General features: G+C 44.6%; 1 protein-coding gene across 2 annotated transcripts in view; it reads left to right on the top strand.

Annotated features, from left to right (window-relative positions):
- Positions 1–23,216, top strand: part of LOC129824406 (neurocan core protein-like) — a 73,133-nt gene that overhangs the window by 22,247 nt on the left and 27,670 nt on the right. The window contains exons 4-12 of one of the 2 annotated variants that reach the window (XM_055884021.1): positions 189–371; positions 1,462–1,636; positions 1,890–2,017; positions 2,265–2,579; positions 3,242–3,391; positions 3,512–3,595; positions 3,718–4,092; positions 4,645–5,442; positions 16,890–17,006. In XM_055884021.1, coding sequence (XP_055739996.1) covers positions 189–371; positions 1,462–1,636; positions 1,890–2,017; positions 2,265–2,579; positions 3,242–3,391; positions 3,512–3,595; positions 3,718–4,092; positions 4,645–5,442; positions 16,890–17,006 — 2,325 coding nt within the window. The remainder of the gene's footprint in view (positions 1–188; positions 372–1,461; positions 1,637–1,889; positions 2,018–2,264; positions 2,580–3,241; positions 3,392–3,511; positions 3,596–3,717; positions 4,093–4,644; positions 5,443–16,889; positions 17,007–23,216) is intronic. The other variant, XM_055884022.1, reaches the window with a different exon arrangement.

Below are 23,216 nucleotides of genomic sequence, written 5' to 3' on the forward strand. Positions count from 1 at the left end.
GACTCAATGATAGTGTGTCAACCAACATGGTCGTAGACTGTTTCAACCAGCAGGATATTCATTTCAATCGACACTTAAACATGCCACATTTGGATTTTTTGTAATACACTATGAAATCAACATTCATTATGACCAAATGATGTAGAGTATACACTTATACACTCTTATTTTGTAACTCTTTGCCAAAGGTGACGTGGTGAAGGTGAATACGGCTTTCGCTGGGCGGGTCAGGTTGCTTGGATACGCTGCCAACAACCTAAATGCTACCATGGAGATCTCAGGCCTCCGTAGCAACGACACAGGCACCTACCACTGCCAGGTTGTCGTGGGCGACAACTACGAGCGAGACGTATTGCCCCTTGTGGTCACGGGTGAGGAGTTTATACTGTAACTGACTGTATGCTGTTGTAATTGAAGTTTTCTCTCCGTTTTAATACAGTATATCTTTGTTTGCAACAATTACAAGGAGTACCTTCTTTTGAATTCTTCAATTAGTGTGTTTTGCGAATCACTTCTCATGTGGAGTAGAGCTCATCAATAGTGAAAAAGCTTACTTATTATATTGCTGAACGCTAGACAAATCCATACGGTGGATAACCACGCTCTTTGTCCCTTCAAATGATCATTAATGGCATCTTAGAAACCTCAGTGTGAAAATGTGACCTTTTACTTAATGACCATTGGTCCTTCCCATTGAGTGTTGGGACAAAGCCTCCTTTATCTTATTCAACACTAATTACATTGATTCATCATATCAATATCGCAATGACTTTCTCCGGTCGTACTTTTTCTCTGCTTCTGTTTGTGTTTTCATTATGGGTTCATATTAACGGACTAATAGTCCGTGACACGGTAATTAGTATTAAGTGCATGGCTTGAATACCAATGACAAGTACCCTGTGACTGCTCTTCCATGGAATGCAGCTAAAAGAACACGGAGGATTTCCAATTGATCTGTTCAGAATGGGGACGGTGAACCTATGTGGTTTCCAACCAATGCACCTGTATAATCTGTCAAAGTAGGGCTATATCACGGACATCCGATATACTACTGCAGGTGCAGAGGAGGGAACAAAAGTGAGAAGAAACATCTTCTACATCCCGGTGTTAATATTAGCATAATCATTTAGTGTCTCACAATGGCACACGGAGAGTAACATTTCATTGGGTGACCTTCGCCACTGAATGAACATCCTAATGATCTAATTGGTTGTACAAGCTCCCATCTGTTTGTCTGAGACAAATACACACTTGGCATCACAACCCGAACCTGTGTGTGGCTGTGTCGTACGCTGCTCAAATTGAGTGCTTGTTTTTTTGTTGTTGCTGTGAATACGTGTGCTGTATGTGTGTGTTTCCTTGCGGTGTTGATCAAGGAAGAGGAAAATACAAGAGAGGGGGCAGAGAGAACGAAAGAGAATGTGCCTGTCAGTCAGCTCACCTCCGTGTCTCTCCTCTCAGGTGTGGTGTTCCATTACCGGTCTCCTAGTGACCGTTACGCCCTCTCATTCGATGACGCCCAGCGGGCCTGTCAGGAGAACTCCGCCCTCATCGCCACGCCGACCCAGCTGTGGGCAGTGTTCTACAATGGTTATGCCAACTGTGCTGCCGGATGGCTCTCCGACCAGACTGTCCGGTGAGGACACACACACACACACACACACACACACACACACACACACACACACACACACACACACACACACACACACACACACACACACACACAGAGCTGACCCAGTCACCCCTGTCACATCCAAACACTCGCTTACAATACAACGAAGACCGCATACTGTTTGGAAGACAGGCATAGTTTGATATTTTGAGCATCTGGTGCGAACACGGAGCCTAGTTTTCTGACTCTGATCCTATTAATATTATCTCCACAGCTACCCTATCCAGTCACCAGAGCGTGGTTGCTATGGACAACAGGAGTACTCGGCTGGTGTGAGGAATTATGGGAAGAGAGACCCTAATGAGCTGTTTGATGTCTACTGTTTTGCCGGGGAACTGGACGGTGAGACAGGCACACGCGCACACATACACATGTCCACACGCACACACACACACAGGCACACACACACACACACACAGGCACACAGAAACATCTCACTTCCACTCCCGAGTCACTTTAATAAAATTGCCTTGTGAATTTGTAGGCTTGTGAAAGGACAATAAAGATATCTGAGTCAGAACCTCCTCTCTCTCGATCCCTCTCTTTCTCTCTCCTTCTCCCCCCTCCCCCCCCACCTCTCTCTATCCAGGTGAGGTATTCCACTCATGGGTCCCAGGGCGTCTGACTCTGTCCTCTGCCTCAGAACGCTGCATCTCCCTGGGGGGACAGTTGGCCACGGTGGGGCAGCTCTACCTGGCCTGGAAGGCTGGGCTGGACAGCTGTGCTCCAGGCTGGCTCTCTGACGGCAGTGTCCGCTACCCTATCACCCAGCCCAGGCAGGGCTGTGGAGGGGACCAGCCAGGGGTCTGGACCGTCGTTCCCAACACCAATGAAACCACAACCAGCAGCGGATCTGCCAATGCTACGGACGCCACACCGCTCTATGATGCCTATTGCTACAGAGGTGAGAATGAAGTCCAGATCTGGAGTCCAAGAGATCAAAGTTCATAGGTTACATCGTCAATGTTAGGCTAAAATGGAAACTTCTCTTACACGAGTCACTGATAAACACAAAGTTCATACTTTAACATCACGATGATAAAACATCCAAGACCTTTCCTCCATTCACCCATTAAAGTATTCTTAGAGGTGTAGCTACTGTATGACGACTTAACCATCTCTACTGAATCGCCATGTCATTGAAGTTGATGGTTTGTGAAGTAAGCATGACGATGCTGTTGCCCACCGATGACATGCGTTGCCAAGGATGTAACCATAGCAACACTGGTTAAGACAACCTAGTAATTCCACGAGGAAGCTTTTGAAAAGATTTTTGATTCACGAGACCACCGCTGTTGCAAACTACTGCAGCATAGCTGGTCCCTTTGTTTAGAGTTATTCCTAATTTATGCAAAGAGTTGTGGGATATTAGAATCCGCTTGTTGTACTGGAAGTGCTGGATAGACTTGTAGGAAGTGGAAGAGAGCTTAAGAGAGAGGAGAGAGAGGATTCATTAGACAGGAATTTATTGCACGTACTGACCATGAACCGTCAGTCATTGCTCATTCATTGGGTTGTGACATCTCCTGCACATGTATGCTCTTCAATTCCTCATGGTTTCATCAGGGAACGTAAAGAAGCCATGCTCCGTCTCTAAGATCTACGCGTCTCTGTGGAAGCCCTGGAGCTACCTGACCGGCTCCAGCGACACAGACACTCCAGGAACAGACAGCCTTTCCCTGGCTACTGAGACCATCGGCAGCCCCCCGACCACAGGTGGGTGTGGAGATGAATGGATAGATGTAGAGTAATGGGTTTTCAACATGGTTGAATGGCAAGAAGGTTTTTCTTATTCTGATTCTGATAATAATCCTCCCTTCTCTCCCATCTTCACAGGGAGCCGTAACCTTTCACCTTCTGATGACCTCACACCTTCGAACTGGTCAGGATTGGTTGATCTGGAGGAAGAGGCCCGCTCTCGTAAGAAACTTTAACCACATCTAAAATTATATTATTTTGCACATATAGAGCATTACTTTTGACCAAAGCACCTGGTTTTGGATGATTATTGTTACTGTAATTCAATGTGTTGATCTTCTCAGTTTCAGACCCCTGGTCCTCAGAGTCCTCTGAGGGGTATGTCACCCTGCAGCTGAGCCCAGGAGAGAGTTCTCTAGCCTGGGGAGACCTGGGAAACATGGACCCTAACTCTGGAGTTTTCCTCAGACCTCCAGCCACCCCCAGCCTCTGTCCAAGTTCTACCACACAGAAAGAGGAGTTATCACCCTCTAACCCGTGTCTAAAGGTGATGGCCAAGATAGTGAAGTCCATGTGGAAGCCGTGGAACTACCTGGCAGGGGTGCCAGAAGGTACCACAGGAACAGGCAGTCCAGAGGTGGAGAGAAAGGGACCTACGGAGGGGACTCTGACTGAGAGCGGGACTGTGCCCACCGGTTCTCCTGGCTCTCCTGCTCCAGGTTAGTGCAGACTTTTTGCCTTATTTTGGTTGTGATACTGAGACAAACGGCTAGAGAGAAGGAAAAGAGAGAAAGCGAGAGAGAAAAAGAGAGACTGTGTTTGTGAGTGTGTGCTTGCATGTTAGTCTGGGTCAGAAACTGTCTCACTTCCCTTTTCAGTAGTCTAAGCTTCATTAATACAGATATGTTCTCTGGCCCCATTCAACCCAAAGGCCCACATGTTTAACAGAGAAGGGAACCGTAGGAATTGTTGTCTGCATTATTTAAGTATTTTCTTCTAATGAAGGGTTTTCTGGGATGGTGAAACTATAAAACATTAAAAAAATAGCAGCACAATAGAAGACACAGGCTTAGAGGTATTGGTTTTGTATCTCAGGGAGAACACACGTGAATACACGATATGCTCTCCGCTATGCTCTGGCAGGATCTCTCTCTCTCTCTCGTTCTTCTTACAGCTCCTGCCTCTTCCCTCTTCTCATTCCTTTCTGCTTTCTTCTCCATCCTATCTCTCCCACTGTCTCCTCTATCTTCCTCTCTTTCTGCCCCCTGCAGGTTTACTCTCATGGGGTCATGGGTGGTGGGATAGCTTAGGGCTGGGGGAACTAGATGATATACCACCCACTGGTGAGCCCTCGTCCTCCCCAGCACTGCTCACCTCTACCCCAGCCTCAGAGAGCCAGTCCTCTGACTCCTCCTCCACTCAGCCCAAAGGTGGGACGTTGGTACGTGTGGCCCCATCAAAAGTTGAGATCTCGGCCCAGCCGGATTATAGGAGAAAGGGAGATGCTATCGCTATTCCCACTAGAGCAGATGGCCTGGCCAGTGTTGAGAGAGAGAGAGTGATGGTGAAAGAGGAGGGGAGTGCTGAGGAGGCCTCCGAAGAGGCGAGAGTGGGTATCCAGTTCACCCGTCTCCCCGTTGGAACCAGCAAACCCATAATCAGAGTCCCTCCATCCAACGAGAGAACCACAAGGAAGGAGCAGTCAGGAGCCAGTTACAGCACAACTCAACCCACAGTCAGCAGCTCCACAGCTGGGTCAGACAGAAGAGACTCTTCCCCTCCATCCAGACCAGGTACTGGAGCTCTAGCCCCTCCACCCGCGGCCTCAGTCATCCAGGGAAGATCCAGGGAGGCCTCATCGTCCTTCTCCTCGGTCTCAGTGGAGAGATCTGGAGAGCAGGGAGTTGAGGGTCCAGAAAATGGGCCCTTGGCGCTGCCCTCCGGACCCCCAGTGGAAGAAGATACAGCCTGGTCTCACGTACTTGGCTCTGGGTTGCCTAGCAACCTGGACGAGGAGGGTGGAAGGAGTGCGGGATTCAACCGGAGCAACAGAACTCTGGGCTCAGCTGGTAAGTTCTGTCTGGCACTTACAACACCAAGGGTTGTGGGTTTGATTCTTGTTGGGGCCACCCATACAACAAATGAATGTGTCGTGTCTGGACTATCATTAAATGTGAAGACTTATTAATATCAAATCAGTTCTCTAGGTTTAATTATTACGTGATTAAACAAATCATGTAAACATGAATTAACTAGGAAGTCTGGGCACCACGGAAAATGTTTTCTGAATATAACTCTACAGATATTTTCATATCTGATCAATTAGTCTTCTATTAATTAATTATTAATTGTTACCTCATCAGTTCTCATTACTGAACATCGCAAACCCTTGGATATCTGCACCAACCCTAGTTTCATAATGAATCTGTCACGTTCCTGACCTGTTTTCCTTTGTCTTGTATTTATTTTAGTTGGTCAGGGCGTGAGTTGGGTGGGTTTGTCTATGGTTGATTTTCTATGTTGGGATTTTTTGTTTTTGACCTGGTATGATTCTCAATCAGAGGCAGCTGTCAATCGTTGTCCCTGATTGAGAATCATACTTAGGCAGACTGGGTTTCACGTGTGTTTTGTGGGTGTTTGTTTCCGTGTTTGTGTTTTCACCACACGGTACTGTATAGGTTTTCTGGACTTCGTTTATTTGTTTTGTAATTCAGTGTTCAGTTTTCGTTATATAAAATCATTATGAACACTAACCACTCTGCGTGTTGGTCCGATCCATGCTCCTCCTCGTCTGAGGAGGAGAACGACTATGACAGCCGTAACAGAAACACCCACCACCAATGGACCAAGCGGAGTGGAGAAGGGCGGCAACAGCAGCGGAAAAAAAAACAGGACTCCTGGACTTGGGAAGAGATTCTGGACGGCAAAGGACCCTGGGCTCAGCCAGGGGAATATCGCCGTCCCAAGGCGGAGTTGGAGGCAGCGAAGGCAGAGAGGCGCTGGTATGAGGAGGCAGCGCGGCGACACGGTTGGAAGCCCGAGAGTCAGACGCAAATATTTCTTGGGGGGGGGGGGGGGGGGCACACGCGGAGTATGGCAAAGCCGGGTAGGATACCTGAGCCAACTCCCCGTGCTTACCGTGGAGTGAGAGGGCGTCGTACTGGTCAGACACCGTATTATGCGGTAAAGCGCACGGTGTCCCCAGTACCCGTGCTTAGCCCAGTGCGGGCTATTCCACCTCGCCGCACTGGTAGGGCTAGGTTGGGCATCGAGCCAGGTGCCATGAAGCCGGCCCAACATATCTGGCCTCCAGTACGTCTACATGGCTCCAGCCTTACAGATGGTGTCCCCGGTTCGCCAACATAGCCCAGTGCGGGCTATTCCACCTCGCCGCACTGGCAGGGCTACGGGGACCATTCAACCTGGTAGGGTTGGGGAGGCTCGGTGCTCAAGAGAGCGTGTCCTCCTTCACGGTCCGGTATACCCGGTGCCACCTCCACGTACCAGTCCTCCAGTGGCAGCCCTCCGCACCAGGCTGTCTCTCCGGGTTCTCTCTCCAGCTGCTCCCACCTGTCCAGCGCTGTCAGAGCCTTCCTCCTCTCCAGCGCAGCCTGAGTCTGAACTGTCTGCCTGTCCAGCGCTGTCAGAGCCTTCCTCCTCTCCAGCGCAGCCTGGGTCTGAGCTGCCTGCCTTCCCAGTGCTGTCTGAACTGCCTGCCTGCCCAGCGCTGCCCGTCTGTCCTGAGCCTTCAGAGCCGTCTGCCAGACAGGATCCGCCAGAGCCAGCCAGCCAGGATCCGCCAGAGCCGTCCAGCCAGGACCAGCCAGAGCCGTCCAGCAAGGACCAGCCAGAGCCGTCCAGCCAGGACCAGCCAGAGCCGTCCAGCCAGGACCAGCCAGAGCCATCCAGCCAGGACCAGCCAGAGCCGTTCAGCCAGGATCCGCCAGAGCCGGCCAGCCAGGATCCGCCAGAGCCGGCCAGCCAGGATCCGCCAGAGCCGGCCAGCCAGGATCCGCCAGAGCCGGCCAGCCAGGATCCGGCCAGGATCCGCCCCTCAGTCCGGTGCTGCCCCTCAGTCCGGAGCTGCCCCTCAGTCCGGAGCTGCCCCTCAGTCCGGAGCTGCCCCTCAGTCCGGAGCTGCCCCTCAGTCCGGTGCTGCCCTTTGGTATAGTGGGATTGACATGGAGGGTGGCCATTGGGAGGAGGCCACGGAAGCGGGGTTTGACTATGGTGGGGTGGGGACCACGACCAGCGCCAGAGCCGCCACCGTGGACAGACGCCCACCCAGACCCTCCCCTAGACTTTACGCTGGTGCGCCCGGAGTTCACACCTTAAGTGGGGGGTTATGTCACGGTCCTGACCTGTTTTCCTTTGTCTTGTATTTATTTTAGTTGGTCAGGGCGTGAGTTGGGTGGGTTTGTCTATGGTTGATTTTCTATGTTGGGATTTTTGTGTTCGGCCTGGTATGATTCTCAATCAGAGGCAGCTGTCAATCGTTGTCCCTGATTGAGAATCATACTTAGGCAGACTGGGTTTCACGTGTGTTTTGTGGGTGTTTGTTTCCGTGTTTGTGTTTTCACCACACGGTACTGTATAGGTTTTCTTGACTTCGTTTATTTGTTTTGTAATTCAGTGTTCAGTTTTCATTATATAAAATCATCATGAACACTAACCACTCTGCGTATTGGTCCGATCCGTCTCGCCTCTCCTCGTCCGAGGAGGAGGACGAATATGAAAGCCGTTACACAATCAGCAATATACAAATTGGCTTAATTATTTATTCACTAACTAACTAATCACAGAAATACATAACAGTAGATATTGGTTACTAACAATGTTATTAAAGTCCCTAGTGGGCTAAGCCGATATGATGGCTTGATAGACAAAGGAAAGGGGTGGGGACTGAGAAAGAGCGGGACAGACAAAATTAATTCACTACACCCAGTCTATAATTAAGTTCATTGAAATGCTAATCCTTCGCACATGATCGGCCGCTCATTCGAGAATAATTGCACTGTATATTTTTCTGCTCGTATGTCGTTGTTGTCTTCGCTGTTGGAATCCTCAATCATCCTATAGAGTTCTTCAGAGTCTCTTGCTAACTTTCCCAGAAGTCACAATGTCTTTCATGGTTGTCGGTGGTTATAATGGATACTTCAGAGTACCATTCGGAAATGTTCTCAAAAAATAGATGCTTCGGCGGATGTCGGTATTCTCGTTCTAGATTTACGTCATTTCTAGCTGCAGACTAGTAATTATGCGTCTAGAATTTACTCTTATTCTGTAGTGATCGATAGTCTCAGAGTTGAACCATTTCCAGCCGTGTAGCCAAAACTGCAGCTGTTATGGTCTCCGATGTCCTATAGAATTGTAGCCATTCCAACGTGGGAACTCTGCCCCGGCGTTCTCTGACTTAATGTATATTTTTTAGGATGGTGTTTTATACTCGTGGAAGAAGGGGTGGTTCTATGACGCCTAATGTGATGCCTGGGCTCACGGGGGTGTGGCCACTGAGTAGTTAATCTTTATATGAAAATCCATACTCTGATTTAGAAGGTTAACATGACATTACATCTTTTCACAAATAGTTTCATGTTTAATCACATATGTTTCACAATATTTAGATGTAAACCTGACAGCTGGGAAATGTACACTTTAAGAGATACTGTTATGTGTGTTTCCTGTCCTTCATGAGATCACCAAATGAAACACACTCGACATGACTGTCCCTTAACCTGTTAGGCGGGCTCTCCCGACGTCGGTACAAATATGACAACATCCAGCTCATGTGCAGGGCGCGAAATTCAAAAGCTATTTTTTAAAAATATTTAACTTTCACACATTAACAAGTCCAATACAGCATTTGAAAGATAAACATCTTGTCAATCCAGCCAACATGTCCGATTTTTTAAATGTTTTACAGAGAAAACACCACATATATTTATGTTAGCTCACCACCAAATACAAAAGTGGACAGACACGTATGATTATGATTATGATGTATGAATTATGATTCAAGTAGCATGCACAAGCCAACCTAAATAACCTAAAACCAACCTAAAGAACCTAGAAAAAACTACCTCAGATGACAGTCCTATAACATGTTACACAATAAATCTATGTTTTGTTCATTAACTGTGCATATTTTAGCTATAAATCAGTTTTACATTACTGCTCCCATCATTGCTACAGCATAGCTACAGTCTGAAATCAGACGGGAGTAGCCAGAGAAAATACAGACACCAACGTCAACTACTAATTACACCTCATAAAACATTTCAGAAAAACATATGGTGGATAGCTAATGAAAGACAAATATCGTGTGAATAGAGCCAATATTTCCGATTTTTGAAGTGTTTTACAGCGAAAACACAATATATCGTTATATTAGCTTACAACATTAGCTAGCATACGGCAGCATTGATTCTAGTCAAGCGCTAGCATAGCACAGTTCGACAGATATATGAAAAAGCATCCCAAATTGGGTCCTTATCTTTGTTGATCTTCCATCAGAATGTTGTAACGGGGTCCATTGTCCAGTAAAGTCTTTAGTTGGGTTCCAGAACGAAATATTTCCCTCTTTGGTTAGCAAGCACAACGGCCGTGCGGCGCTAATCTGTCTTTCTTCAAAAAATTCTTCCGTCGCATGACATCTAAAGTCCAGAATAAATTGCAATAATATAATTAAAGTATATTGAAAAAACATACTTTAGGATGATTTTGTGACATGTATCAAATAATATCGTAGGCAGAGGTCATATTCACCTTTAACGAGCGGATTCCAGGAGCCGAGTCCAGATTCTGCCTCGCGCCCGGAAAAAAAATTAAACTGCGCAGGTCTCACAAGAAGATGTGGTATTCAGTCCATGGAAGAGATATTCGACTCCTTTCAACTCTCACTTCCGCATTACACCCAGATGAAGGCGTATGACGTGTTTCTACGGTCCTAAGTGTCATGACCTTGTATAGACAAGGTCTTAAAGAGACACATCGCATTTTGGAAATCTCAATTCGGCTGGGAAAATGGCTGTAAAAATAGTTCTGTTCCACTTAGAGAAATAATTCAAACGTTTTTAGAAACTATAGACTGTTATCTATCCAATAGTAGTAAATATATGCATATTGTAAAATCAAAAATTTCTTAAGAGGCCGTTTGAAAATGTGCACATATTTTCCAGTTTTTTCAATATTCACCCTGCAGCCTGAAGAAGTTAAGTGTCCACGGACCATTCCCACATTCTCAAAAGTAGAAATATTGTTTAGTTCAGGAGTTTTGAACTAAGAGAAGGCCTTTGTTCTGGTATGCCAGGGCTTCCCAACCCTCTTTCTAGAGATCTACTGTCCTGTAGGTTTTCAGTCCAACCCTAATTTAGCATATCTGATTCAGCTAGTTAAGGTCTTGTTGAGCAGAAAATTTGTGGAATCAGGTGTGTTAAATTAGGGTTTAACTGAAAACCCACAGGACGGTAGATATCCAGGAAGAGGTTGGGCAGCCCTGTGGTAGACTCTCTCCCTCAATACAGCATGGAAGTTTCTACCAGGTATTTATGATCTTTCGTAAAGTCATAAAACTTGTGGTGGGGAGAGTGAGAGGGGGGGAGCCACGATATACACCACCAAAGGGCCACATCGTGACATATGCATGCACGACAGTAAGTCGCTTTGGATAAAAGCATCTGCTAAATGGCATATTATTATTATTATTATTATTCATATAATTATTATTATATTGTTTTTTTTTTATCAACGAAATTCCACACAAAGCTGAAGAAAACACCAACATCATATTTTCCCATTTCTGTCCATCATGGCCTCGGTCAGGGTGAACTCTGTACAATCCTCACGGTTGTTTCTTCGCCTCTGTTATTCAATCTCTTTTTCAATTCAGAGATGATACCGTGTTGCGTTTCGACCTACGATACACCTCGTACCCGACCCATCCTGTATGTACTCCAACTAGGGACTAGGAAGGTAGTCATGCCTCCATAGATACAGCCCTGATTAAGTTCATAGGCAGGTTTGTGTTTTGTAAATCTAGCAGCCTGATTTAGTGTCTCTCTCTCCAGAGCTATTTCTCACCTGATAATGAATGAGGCTTGTAGCTGGATATAACCTCTCCCTTAGGCATTCCTGCACTACACATTTCTGTGGTGATTTATTTTGCTCTCGTTGCAGTGGTTCATGTTGTCAATAGTGCTAGATATCAATGATTTATACAGTACCAGTCAAAAAACTCACTCAAGGGTTTTTCTTTATTTGTACTATTTTCTACATTGTAGAATAATAGTGAAGACAACGCAACTATGAAATAACACATATGGAATCATGTAGTAACCAAAAAAGTGTTAAACAAATCAAAATATATTTATGTTTGAGATTCTTCAAAGTAGCCACTCTTTACCTTGATGACAGCTTTGCACACTCTTGTCATTGTTTCAACCAGCTTCATGAGGTAGTCACCTGGAATGCATTTCAATTAACAGGTGTGCCTTGTTAAAAGTTCATTTGTGGAATTTCTTTCCTTCTTAATGCATTTGAGCCAATCAGTTGTGTTGTGATAAGGTAGGGGTGGTATACAGAATATAGACATATTTGGTTAAAGACTAAGTCCATGGTTTGGCAAGAACACCTCAAGTAAGCAAAGATAAGTGACAGTTGCTTTAAGAACTTTGAACGTTTCTTCAAGTGCATTCGCAAAAACCATCAATCGCTATGATGAAACTGGTTCTCATGAAGACCTCCACAGAGTTAAGAGGACCCAGAGTTACCTCTGCTGCAGAGGATACATTCATTAGAGTTAACTGCATCTCAGATTGCAGCTCAAATAAATGCTTCACAGAGTTCAGACACATCTCAACATCAACTGTTCAGAGGAGACTGCATGAATCAGGACTTTGTGGTGGAATTGCTGCAAAGAAATCTGTACTAAAGGACACCAATAACAATAAGAGACTTGCTTGGGCCAAGAAACACGAGCAATGAACATTAGACTGGTGGAACTGTGTTCTTTGGTCTGATGAGTCCAAATTTGAGATTTTTGGTTCCAACTGCCGTGTATTTGTGAGACGCAGAGTAGGTGAACGGATGATCTCCGGATGTGTGGTTCCCACCGTGATGTATGGAGGAGGAGGTGTGATGTGGGCGTGATTTGCTGGTCCCACTTAGTGGGACTATAATTTGTTTTTCAACAGACAATGACCCAACACACACCTCCAGGCTGTGTAAGGGCTATTTGACCAAGAAGGAGAGTGAGGTAGTGCTGCATCAGATGACCTGGCTTCCACAATCACCGACCTCAACCCAATTGAGATGGTTTGGGATGAGTTGGACCGCAGAGTGAAAGAAAAGCAGTCAACAAGTGCTCAGCATATGTGGGAACTCCCAAGACTGTTGGAAAAGCATTCCAGGTGAAGCTGGTTGAGAGAATGCAAATGGTGTGCAAAGCTGTCATCAAGACAAAGGGAATCTACTTTGAAGAATACAAAATATACATCTATATACATCTATGTCTTCACTATTATTCTACAATGTAGAAAATAGTTAAAATAAAGAAAACCCTTGAATGAGTAGGTGTGTCAACTCTTGATATACACTGGATGACTGATGTTGAAGCCACCGTGTTGCCATCTTGGCACTCTCCCACCGTATATTTTGGAAGCTATAGCATATGCATTTATTCATGTCTAAAAAAAAAAATGTATATCACATTTATTCTATTATAGACACCTTAATGCATACTGTTAAATTATATAATGTGAGCTAAACAGAAGAAAAAAAATGAACATAGCATTTTTTGAGATTACTAATGTTACTGTCCCCACTACAACAACACAACAACACAAATACTTAAATACATGTCATTTTGTCCTTGAAACATTACTTTTAAATACTGTATAATTCCATTGATTCCTATAGAGGACTGCTCCTACCGGGGAGTACCAATATGGCCGACTGGTGGCTTCAAAGCCTCTCAATGGCCATTACATAGCATAAGCAATCTAGGGTTTATAAACATCATTGGTAGATATGCTGTGTATTCCTCAGAGGCTGAGATGTGATGAGTAAATGTGTAACCAAAGACTATGGGTTATAACAGTGAATAGTATTGACAGGGACTTCAGAGAATGTTATGTGGTGTGGTTCATTGAGTTGATAGCCTCAGGAGGCTAGGAAAGCTTTGGGCCACTTTACTGACCTGTATTAACTCCTTATTTCCATCCCATACAGTACATTAGCAGCCCCATTACACAAACAGAAAAAAATCTATTGAGGAGCTCATGGGATACTGGGTCTCTCGCTCTCTCTCTGTCTCTCTCTCTCTCTGTGTGTTCTGTCTGAGTAGAGAGGTGGCTAATGTTTGTTTTTGCTGACTGGATCAGAGTGGACCTCATCAGGCTGTGTAATCAATAAGGGGCTGCAGGAGAGGCTGCTCATGTTTTATATACAAGCCTCAAGGGCCCTTCTCTCTCTATCCCAAACTCTATCACATCCTCCTTTGTCTCTCTCACACCGTCACACATTCTCTCTTTCTCCTCTCTCTCAACCTATTCCCCTCTCGCTCACTCAACCTTTCACCTCTCTTTCTAGCTCTCTCTCTTTCTCCTACTCTCTCTCAGGCTCTCACCGCTCTCGTTCCTTTGCTCTCCATTTCTCTACCCCTCTCCCTTCTCTCACTGTGGCTAGGAATGAGCAAGAGTTGCATAAAGAGCTGCAGGCCAAAACAAGCTGCTTCTCTGAGTCGGTTGGTCTGTTTGTCTATTGGTGTGTTGTTGTTTTGGTGCATACGTCTTGGCGTCAGGCGCAAGGTGAACGCATAGCCTGTCAGCTCATTCTCTGCCCTGTTGATTTCTCTGCTCCACTCACTTTAATGAACAACCAGCCACTGTAGGCTAATCTATGTTATACGCACACACACACACACACACACACACACACACACACACACACACACACACACACACACACACACACACACACTAAAGTATTTTATTGGTCCTCTGGCTATTATAAAGGCTCCAAATAGTGATGTTTGGGATGGCTAGTCTTGACCTTGACTGTTAGAACAATATACTAGTGGCACGGTAGCAGCAACATATCGCTAGCCTTAGCACCTGGCCTCAGCACGAAATTGACCTTAGAAGGATAAACGTAGTGGGCCAATCGCTATGAAATGCGAAAATACATCTATAATCCAAAAGCGTACAGTAGCACAGGGAACGGGGGAAGAGGATACCTAGTTTGTTGTACCACTGAATGGATTCAACTGAAATGTGTCTTCTACTTTTAATCCAACCAGAGGCGGAACGACGGCTGGACAGAAGTGATAGCAATGACTATGTTCATAGAACAAATCCACATTCGTATCAAGGATTTACTTCGCTCAGTTCCTATGGCAAACTGCGGTTTTATTGTACTCCTGTTAGATGCCGTGTTTATCTGTCTAGTATTGTTGGCCTGAATGACTAGCCAGCGTGACGATTATTGTGAGGATGCCTTTAAGAGATGTGTGCTATGTAGAAGATGGAATCAGGCTGCAGGCTAATCATAGCCTGGGTCAAAGCTAGGCGATATGGACAAGCTATCAACTGTCCCATTTAACAATCACCTATTAGCAAAGTTATTTTCATTCAAACTTCACATTTCTCTAGTAAAGGCTACTTATCATAATGAACGATTTCAGAAAAATGCCCACGATAAGTGGTCGGTGTAGTCGGGGTCAATAATTTTCGGTTTATTGTCCCAGCTCTAGCCTAGGTATTGATTTTTACCCTTTGTGTGATGGGTAAACACACAGACGCATGACACACACACACAATCACAATCGTGTAGACACACTCTGTCTCTTTTACACACACACATGCATGTGCACGCACACACACACACACACACACACACACACACACACACACACACACACACACACACACACACACACACACACACACACACACACACACACACACACACACACAAACAAACAAACAAGATTGTCCTGTCTACAACCTCTACCGTTCGTTCTAACATATCATGATTGTGTTGTATCATAATTCATATCGGCAGTTTAAGTGATGAGCTATTTAGCCTGAGACATAATGAGGCAAGATGGAACTTAGCATAAATGTAATGCAAATTCAAACCACTTTGATTATACACACACACGCACATGCACACACACGCACGCACTGTAAGGAAGAACACACACACACACATACACGCATAGATCCACACACTCCTAGGTGTCAGAGGGCGGGAACAGACATTCTTAGCGCGTGAGTCGGCACCTTCAAAGACCTCAAGGTTCCTTAACGAGCCACTTTGGGGACAACCAGGCGTCATGGCGACCGTTGATATGGAAATGATTAATTATCCTGTGAACAATGATTGGCTGAATTATAGGGGGGCCTGAGAGATCAGTAGGTGGTCTGTTCCGTTCTCTATTCTTCATACCACGTCTGAAGTTCTTTCTTTGCCAAGGATCACTTTCCATATGGTAACCATGACAACAGAGACAAGGAGAAAGGTGATGGGTGGCTGAAGTTTGGGTCTAGGCATAGTGTCTTTCAGAAGAAACAGGAAAATAGATCTTTATGTAGAAGCATTGGTTATAGTTATGGTGATGCCCACACTACCACCATGACACCAGAATGGTTGTGTATACAGATCATGACTGTTCACTACCACCCTCAACTCCATCCACAATGCACTGTGTGACTGTGCTCCTGCGGTGTGGTTGGTTGACTGTCCTTCCTGGTGCCAGTGGTGTTTTAACCCAGTAGCAGCAGACTCGGCAGCACACTGTGGTTACGTTGCACTTCCCTGCCTGTTCAATGGATTTGAGGTCAATGAATTTGGCAGAGAGCGAGGGAGAAGGCTGCATGAACTGCATGGCTCAGTCATTTTACGTAGAGGTGTGTGTGTGTGTACGTGTGTGCGTCCCAATGTGTGTGTGTGTGTACTGTGAAGGCTATGGGCCTATACACTGTACAGATTAGAGAAAGAGAAACAAATCTATATGGAGTGAGAAGGAGAGAAACGGATGGATCAGAAGTGTATGTGCTCTTTGCGACGTTTAGTTGCTACTAGATGCATATATGTACTCTTGAGGATGGTTATGGTAAAAAAAGAGTGCTGCAGTCTGAGCATATCTCAATACCTTATATCTGACAACAGCGTGGCAAAAACATAGATCTGAATGCACACTGTTTGACCCGCAACCATACCGCCTTAGGGAGTCGCTGCACCTCGTCTGGTTGTGCTTAGATAGCTAAACCAGGTGTCTTGCTTATCGCTGAAATTAGAATAGGAAAGCTGCCACAGTCATTTCAGCTGCACTGCCCCTTCCTCTCGTCCAGGAAGATATCCAGGAGATACGTACGCTCAGTTCTCCTGTGCGTTACCATCTCCAGGGGGACTCGGACGACGGCTACTATTTCATATCGAGTCAAGTCGTTTCCGCCAAAATGCGCCCCCCCCCCCCCAAAACATAATCTAATCCCCCCCCCTTCCTCTCTCTCAGGTGTGGGGGAGCCGTGTGTGACCAACCCATGTCTGCATGGAGGGCAGTGTCTACTTCAGGGCAAGAGCTACAGCTGCTACTGCCCACAAGGCTTCACAGGGGAGAACTGTGAGATCGGTGAGTTTACAATACACACACACACACACACACACGCACACACATGGACACATGCATGTGTATGTATTTGTGTGTAACTGAGTCTTAAAATATATTAGTGGTAGGTCTAAGGTCAAGCTCTCCATCACCCTTTAGACAGGGGTTTGGGGGTTAGAGGTTAGAGGCTAGGGGTCAGAAGTATTGTTGCGGTTGTCAAGGTCAATCTCCTCTCTGTGCCTGCTGGCTCTCACTTGGATGGCTTTGTTACACACACACAATGGACGGTTCGATCAGAAACACCAACTCAACCAACTCCTGTTGTTTATCAGTGTGTGTGTGTGTGTGGTGACTTCCGACTTTAGCTTACAGCAGCTGTCTGAAGACTGTCAGGACAGGAACTACTTTAGGTAGGAACTACTTTAGGTAGGAACTACTTTAGGCAGTAACGTGTTGGCTATAGGAGTCATGCTAGAAAGTCAGTCGTCATACGACTTCCTTCCCTTTATTACTTTACACTCCACAGTGTCTGTGTGACTATGACTCTCAGTGACTTTCTCCCATAAGGTTGCCTAACATCTCTACCTCAGCCCTGACCCAGACTCACAAACCCTGCAGGATCATCTCCCATCTTATAGCAACAGGGCGGCAGGTCGCCTAGTGGTTAGAGCATTGGGCCAGTAACGGAAAGGATGCTGGTTCGAATCCCCGAGCTGACAAAGCTCTGTCGATGTGCCCTTGAGCAAGCCACTTAACCCTAATTGCTCTGGATAAGAGCGTCTGCTAAATGACTAAAATGTCAATGTAAATACCCGTGAGATGAGACAGCGCCAGACATTCATTGTATTTACCTGTCTGCTGTGGTGAGGAGGTACACTACATGACCAAAAGTATGTGGACACCTGCTTGTTGAACATCTCGATCCAGAATCATGGACATTAATATGGAGTTGGTCCCCCGCTTTGCTGCTATAACAGCCTCCACTCTTCTTGGACGGGTTCCCACAAGATGTTGGAACATTGCTGCGGGGACTTGCTTCCATTCAGCCACAATAGTATTAGTGAGGTTGGCTCGCAGTCGGCGTTCCAATTCACCCCAAAGTTTTTTGATGGGGTTGAGGTCAGGGCTGTGTGCAGGCCAGTCAAGTTCTTCCACACCAATCTCGACAAACCATTTCCGTATGGACCTTGCTTTGTGCACTGGGGCATTGTCATGCTGAACCAGGAAAGGTACTTCCCCAAACTGTTGCCACACAGTTGGAAGCACAGAATTGTCTAGAATGTCATTGTATGAGGTAGTGTTAAGATTTCCCTTCACTGGAACTAAGGGGCCCAAACCATGAAAAACAGCCCCAGACTATTATTCCTCCTCCACCAAACTTTAGTTGGCACTATGCATTTCGGTCAGGTAGCGTTCTCCTGGCATCCGCCAAACCCAAATTCGTCCGTCGGACTGGCAGATGGTGAAGCGTGATTCACAACTCCAGAGAATGCGTTTGTTGCTCTTAGACGTTTCCACTTCACAATAACAGCACTTACAGTTGACCGGGGCAGCTCTCGCAGGGCAGAAATTTGACGGCCTGACTTGTTGGAAAGGTGGCATCCTATGACAGTGCCACGTTGAAAGTTACTGATCTCTTCAGTAAGGCCATTCTACTGCCAATTTTTGTATATGGAGACTGCATCGTTGTGTGCTCAATTTTATACACTGAAATAGCCTAATCCACTAATTTGAAGGTGTATCCACATACTTTTGTATATATAGTATATTTGCCTAACTGGGTACTGCTGGCTTCTAGAGCTCTGAGATAGAGAATGGGCTTGGAGCATGATGCCAAGGCAGGGCTGTGTGTGTGCGTGTGCATCAGTACTTACGGTATTATCTCTCTCAGGAGCAATGGTGTAAAGTACTTCAGTAAAAATACTTTAAATGACTACTTAAGTCGTTTTCTATGCTTTGCTTTACTATTTATATTTTTACAACTTCTACGTTTACTTCGCTACATTCCTAAAGACAACGATGTACTTTTTACTCCATACATTTTCCCTGACACCCAAAAGTACTCGTTACATTTTGAATACTTAGCAGGACAGGAAAATGGTCTTCAGTTCACACATCCCTGGTCATCCCTTCTGCCTCTGATCTGGCAGACTCACTAAACACATGCTTCATTTGGAAATGATGTCTAAGTGTTGGAATGTGCCACTGGCTATCTGTAAATAAATACAAATGTAAACATGATGCGGCGGTCTGGTTTGCTTAATACAAGGAATTTGAAATAATTTCAACTTGTATATTTACTTTTGATACTTAAAGTTATTTTAAACCAAATACTTTTAGACTTTTACTCAAGTAGAATTTGACTGCGTGACTTTCACTTTAAGTCATTTTCTATTAAGGTATCTTTACTTTTACTCAAGTATTACAAATGGGGCGACTTTTTCCACCAGTGGTCAGGAGCCCTAACTCCTCTGCATTATGCATGACAGGATTAAACATTCATACGGAACAAAAGCGTTGTGTGTTTTGAGACAAGGTGTGTGTATACATGTGGGTTGATACTGTACAGTAAGTTGGCAAATGTTGACTTGGAGGTGAGAGTGAAAGCTCATGCTGGGGTGAAGTGATCACCGGAGACAAAAGAGAGTGACACTGACTCCAAAGACAGCGACGCCTATGGAATTGAAGTTCTGATGAAGGACAAGTGAGGAAGAGCAGGAGCCATTTTAGACTATTGAGATGCACCCCTAGAACAGTCGTGGAAGTTTATACTGCAAAACAACATTCAGGTGATAATAGTTTGTAGAACCTAAAAGGGTTCTTCGGCTGTCCCCATAGGAGAACCCTTTGAATAACCCTTTTTGGCTCTAAGTAGAACCCGATTGGTTCCAAGTAGAACTGTTTTGGGTTCCATGTACAGTAGAACCCTTTCCTCAGAGGGTTCTACCTGGAATCAAAAATGGTTTTACCTGGAACCAAAAAGGGTTCTCCTATGGGGACGACTGTAGAACCCTTTGGGAACCCTTTTTTCTAAGAGTGTAGTGACTGAGTTCTTTACATTTAATTTCTATTTTATGTAGTCTAGAACCTGCCAGTGGAATTCAAAGCCCACGTGCTATGTTTGTCCAGACATGCAGAATTGGGGGTTAATGGTTCAAAGGTCACATCAGAAAGTCTTGACTGTCTGGATTTGATTTGTCTGACAACCTTTCTGCAACATTCTTCCCGAGGGCTTTTTTTGACTTCGTTTTCAAGCCCTTATCAACTCTCAGAACATAGGATATCGTTTAGTTTGAAGTGACTTTGAAAGCACAATTTGGTGCCTTTCAACCTTGAATTGAAGGATGAATTGATGTGAATGTTCTGATTTGAGCCATTATACAGTAATAGTGCGTTTGGATCAATTATTCTTAATTGAGAAAAGAAGACAGTGTTATGAGTCAGACTTGCACTGTAAGTCAACAGTAAAACACTAGAATGCACAGTAAAATCCCATAACTTTATTTTACAGAATTAATGCTGTAGATTGCACTGAATTGTGGGTAAAATGCTGAAAAACATTTTTTAACTGTAATTGGAAGCCTCCTGTAAAAATGACTCTAACATACTGTATTTTTTACAAAAATAACTTATGCCTATTGTAGATTCAAATCTCATTCTGTATGGAGCTAAGACTATTTTAGTTTAAAAAAAAGAAGAGTAAAATCACCCCAATATTTTATTTTGCAATGCTCCGCTTTACTGCAGCTTCTGGGCGCCATATTGAATAAACTGAGAACATATTTGATGTTTGCAACATTACTAAAGGGAAATCAGCTTGTTTCTAGTCCAAATTGACCCATATTACTGGCGCAAAGTGTGTTTTATTTGGTTTTACATTAGTATACAAAAAATCTAACAGCAATATACCATATTAATTATTTACAGTAAATTGCCGTAAATTGCAATGGACTCTGGGTGATTTTAGGTGTAACTGGTAAATTATACTGTAATTATACTGTAATTCCACCATACAGAATACCAGTACCCTACCATATTTCTGCAGCACCAAAAACCCTTTGACCACTAGTTGCCGTATGGTATTGTCGTTTCTGGCTCATTAACATATTTTGAATTGTGCTTGTAAGAGGCTACGTTTGTTGTACCCGTGAGTGGATATGCTGTACCAATTTAACTGATATGTTATAGTAGTGGCTCAACAATGTTGTAGGGGTGCAAGTTTGGAAGCCTTTGTTAAGGCCTCTAGAAGTGCAAGTGATTCATACCATAATAATAAGTTCCAGTTTTTACAGTGTAACTTACCAGCAGCCAGTTACCTGTAAGTTACTGTAAAAAAGTACAGTATGTTACTGTAAATTCCAAATAAAATGTGTTTTAACTGTACACTACTGTAAAGAAAGCACTGTTGAACTTAAGTTATTTGGAATTTACAGTAACATGCTGTACCTTTTTTACAGTAAGTTACAGGTAACTGGCTGCCAGTAAGTTACCATAAAAACAAGTTATGTTTTTTACAGTGTACATATTTGGGATATATAAAACACATTACCTTGCCGCCAACCGGCTTGCACCAATCCCATGTAATTACAGTAAGCTATTGTAAAATACAAACCCCGCCTCCCCTCAATCAATGTTATTAATTATGTAATTCATTACAATTACCATACAAATATTACAGTATGATTATTGGTACCATAAAACTATTTAGAGTTGCCTGCAAATTACTATAATTATACAATACAGCTGTGTTGCTGTAATGTTTACAGTAGGCTCATTTACAGTATAATGCAGTATTGTATAATACAGCACTGTTTTCCTTACGTAACAATTTTTTTTACAGCATCCCTGCTGTGAAGCTAAATTACTGTATTTAGCTAGCAACTCTGCTGCCTGTATTATACTATAGATTCACAGGGAAAAGTTGTACATTGTGGGCCATTATTCTCATTTTCTGAAATTCTTCTTATTGTTAGAAAACCACCCTTTTTACATTTGTCATTTAGCAGACACTCTTATCCAAAGCAACTTACAGTAGTGAGTGCATAGATTTTTATATTTGTTCGTTCTGGTCCCCTGTGGGAATCGAACCCACAACCCTGGCGCTGCAAGTGCCATGTTCCACCAACAAGCCACACAGGACCATACCATCAAAATAATGTGTAGTAATATAAAGAACAAGAATTGTCCCTGTCAAATAAATGTAATTTATTTAATGTAATTTTTTCAAGAAAGCTCAGCCCTCAGGAGAATACAGAAGTCGTTATTGAATGTAAACAAAATATCTCTTTTGTGTTTGTGTGCGATGTGAAGAGATTTGAGGGGTCATAGTAAGCCCTCTTGGAGTGAAACAGGGACAAGAGGGAGTGAAAGAGAGCAGACCTGGGTTCAAATACTATTTCAAATATCTTCATTACTTTCACATACATTCAATGATTTCCAAGATGGCGTAGCAGTGCAGACGTGGTTTGTTGTCCTCTCGTGTATTTTTCGTCTGTTTTTTGTATATATTTCAATTTATTTTCAATCTCTTTTCCATTTTTAAATCAAATATACCTTCCGGTAACCAGCCTCACCCAATGTGACACGTATCCGCTATTTTCTTTTAGACCTTATAGCCAGAACCTCCATCAGGAGCTAGTCAGCTAATTAGCTACTAGCTATTTAGCCATTGTTAGCCACTGCTAGCGGCCTTTCCTTCTGCACAGACACCAGCTGTTTTTTTTTAGCCTGGATAATACTTGCCAGCATCTGACTGTTTTCTCCACTACAACGCCGGATTCCTGCCGTAAACCCTGGACCATTACTCCTGATCATCACAGCTAGCTAGCTGCCACCGAGTGACCCAGCCCTGAAGCTAGCCCTGAGCCAGGCCCACCTCCCGGCCTACTCTGTGATCACCCGGCTACTCAGCCGATGCCTTCCGGACTCTACCCCAACATGGCTAGAATCCACCACTCCGCCGGATCCTTGCCATAAGCTCTGGACCTGTGCATCGGATCATCGCTGCTAGCTAGCTGCTACCGAGTGGCTAACGCCCCTGCCCCGAAGCTAGCACCAGTTAGCTGCGAGCCAGGCACATCTCCCGGCTAGCAAACGAAATTTCCACAAGTACAATTACCTCTTTCGCCATCTGGTCTGAGCCCCACGGCCCCGCCGTGTCACCACAACTGGTCCGCCGACTTACCTCCATCCACTGTGCCCTCAACCGGCCTTCGCCTGACGTCGTTGACGCTT

The sequence above is a fragment of the Salvelinus fontinalis genome, chromosome 26 (assembly GCF_029448725.1).
Source record: "Salvelinus fontinalis isolate EN_2023a chromosome 26, ASM2944872v1, whole genome shotgun sequence".
NCBI lineage: Eukaryota > Metazoa > Chordata > Actinopteri > Salmoniformes > Salmonidae > Salvelinus > Salvelinus fontinalis.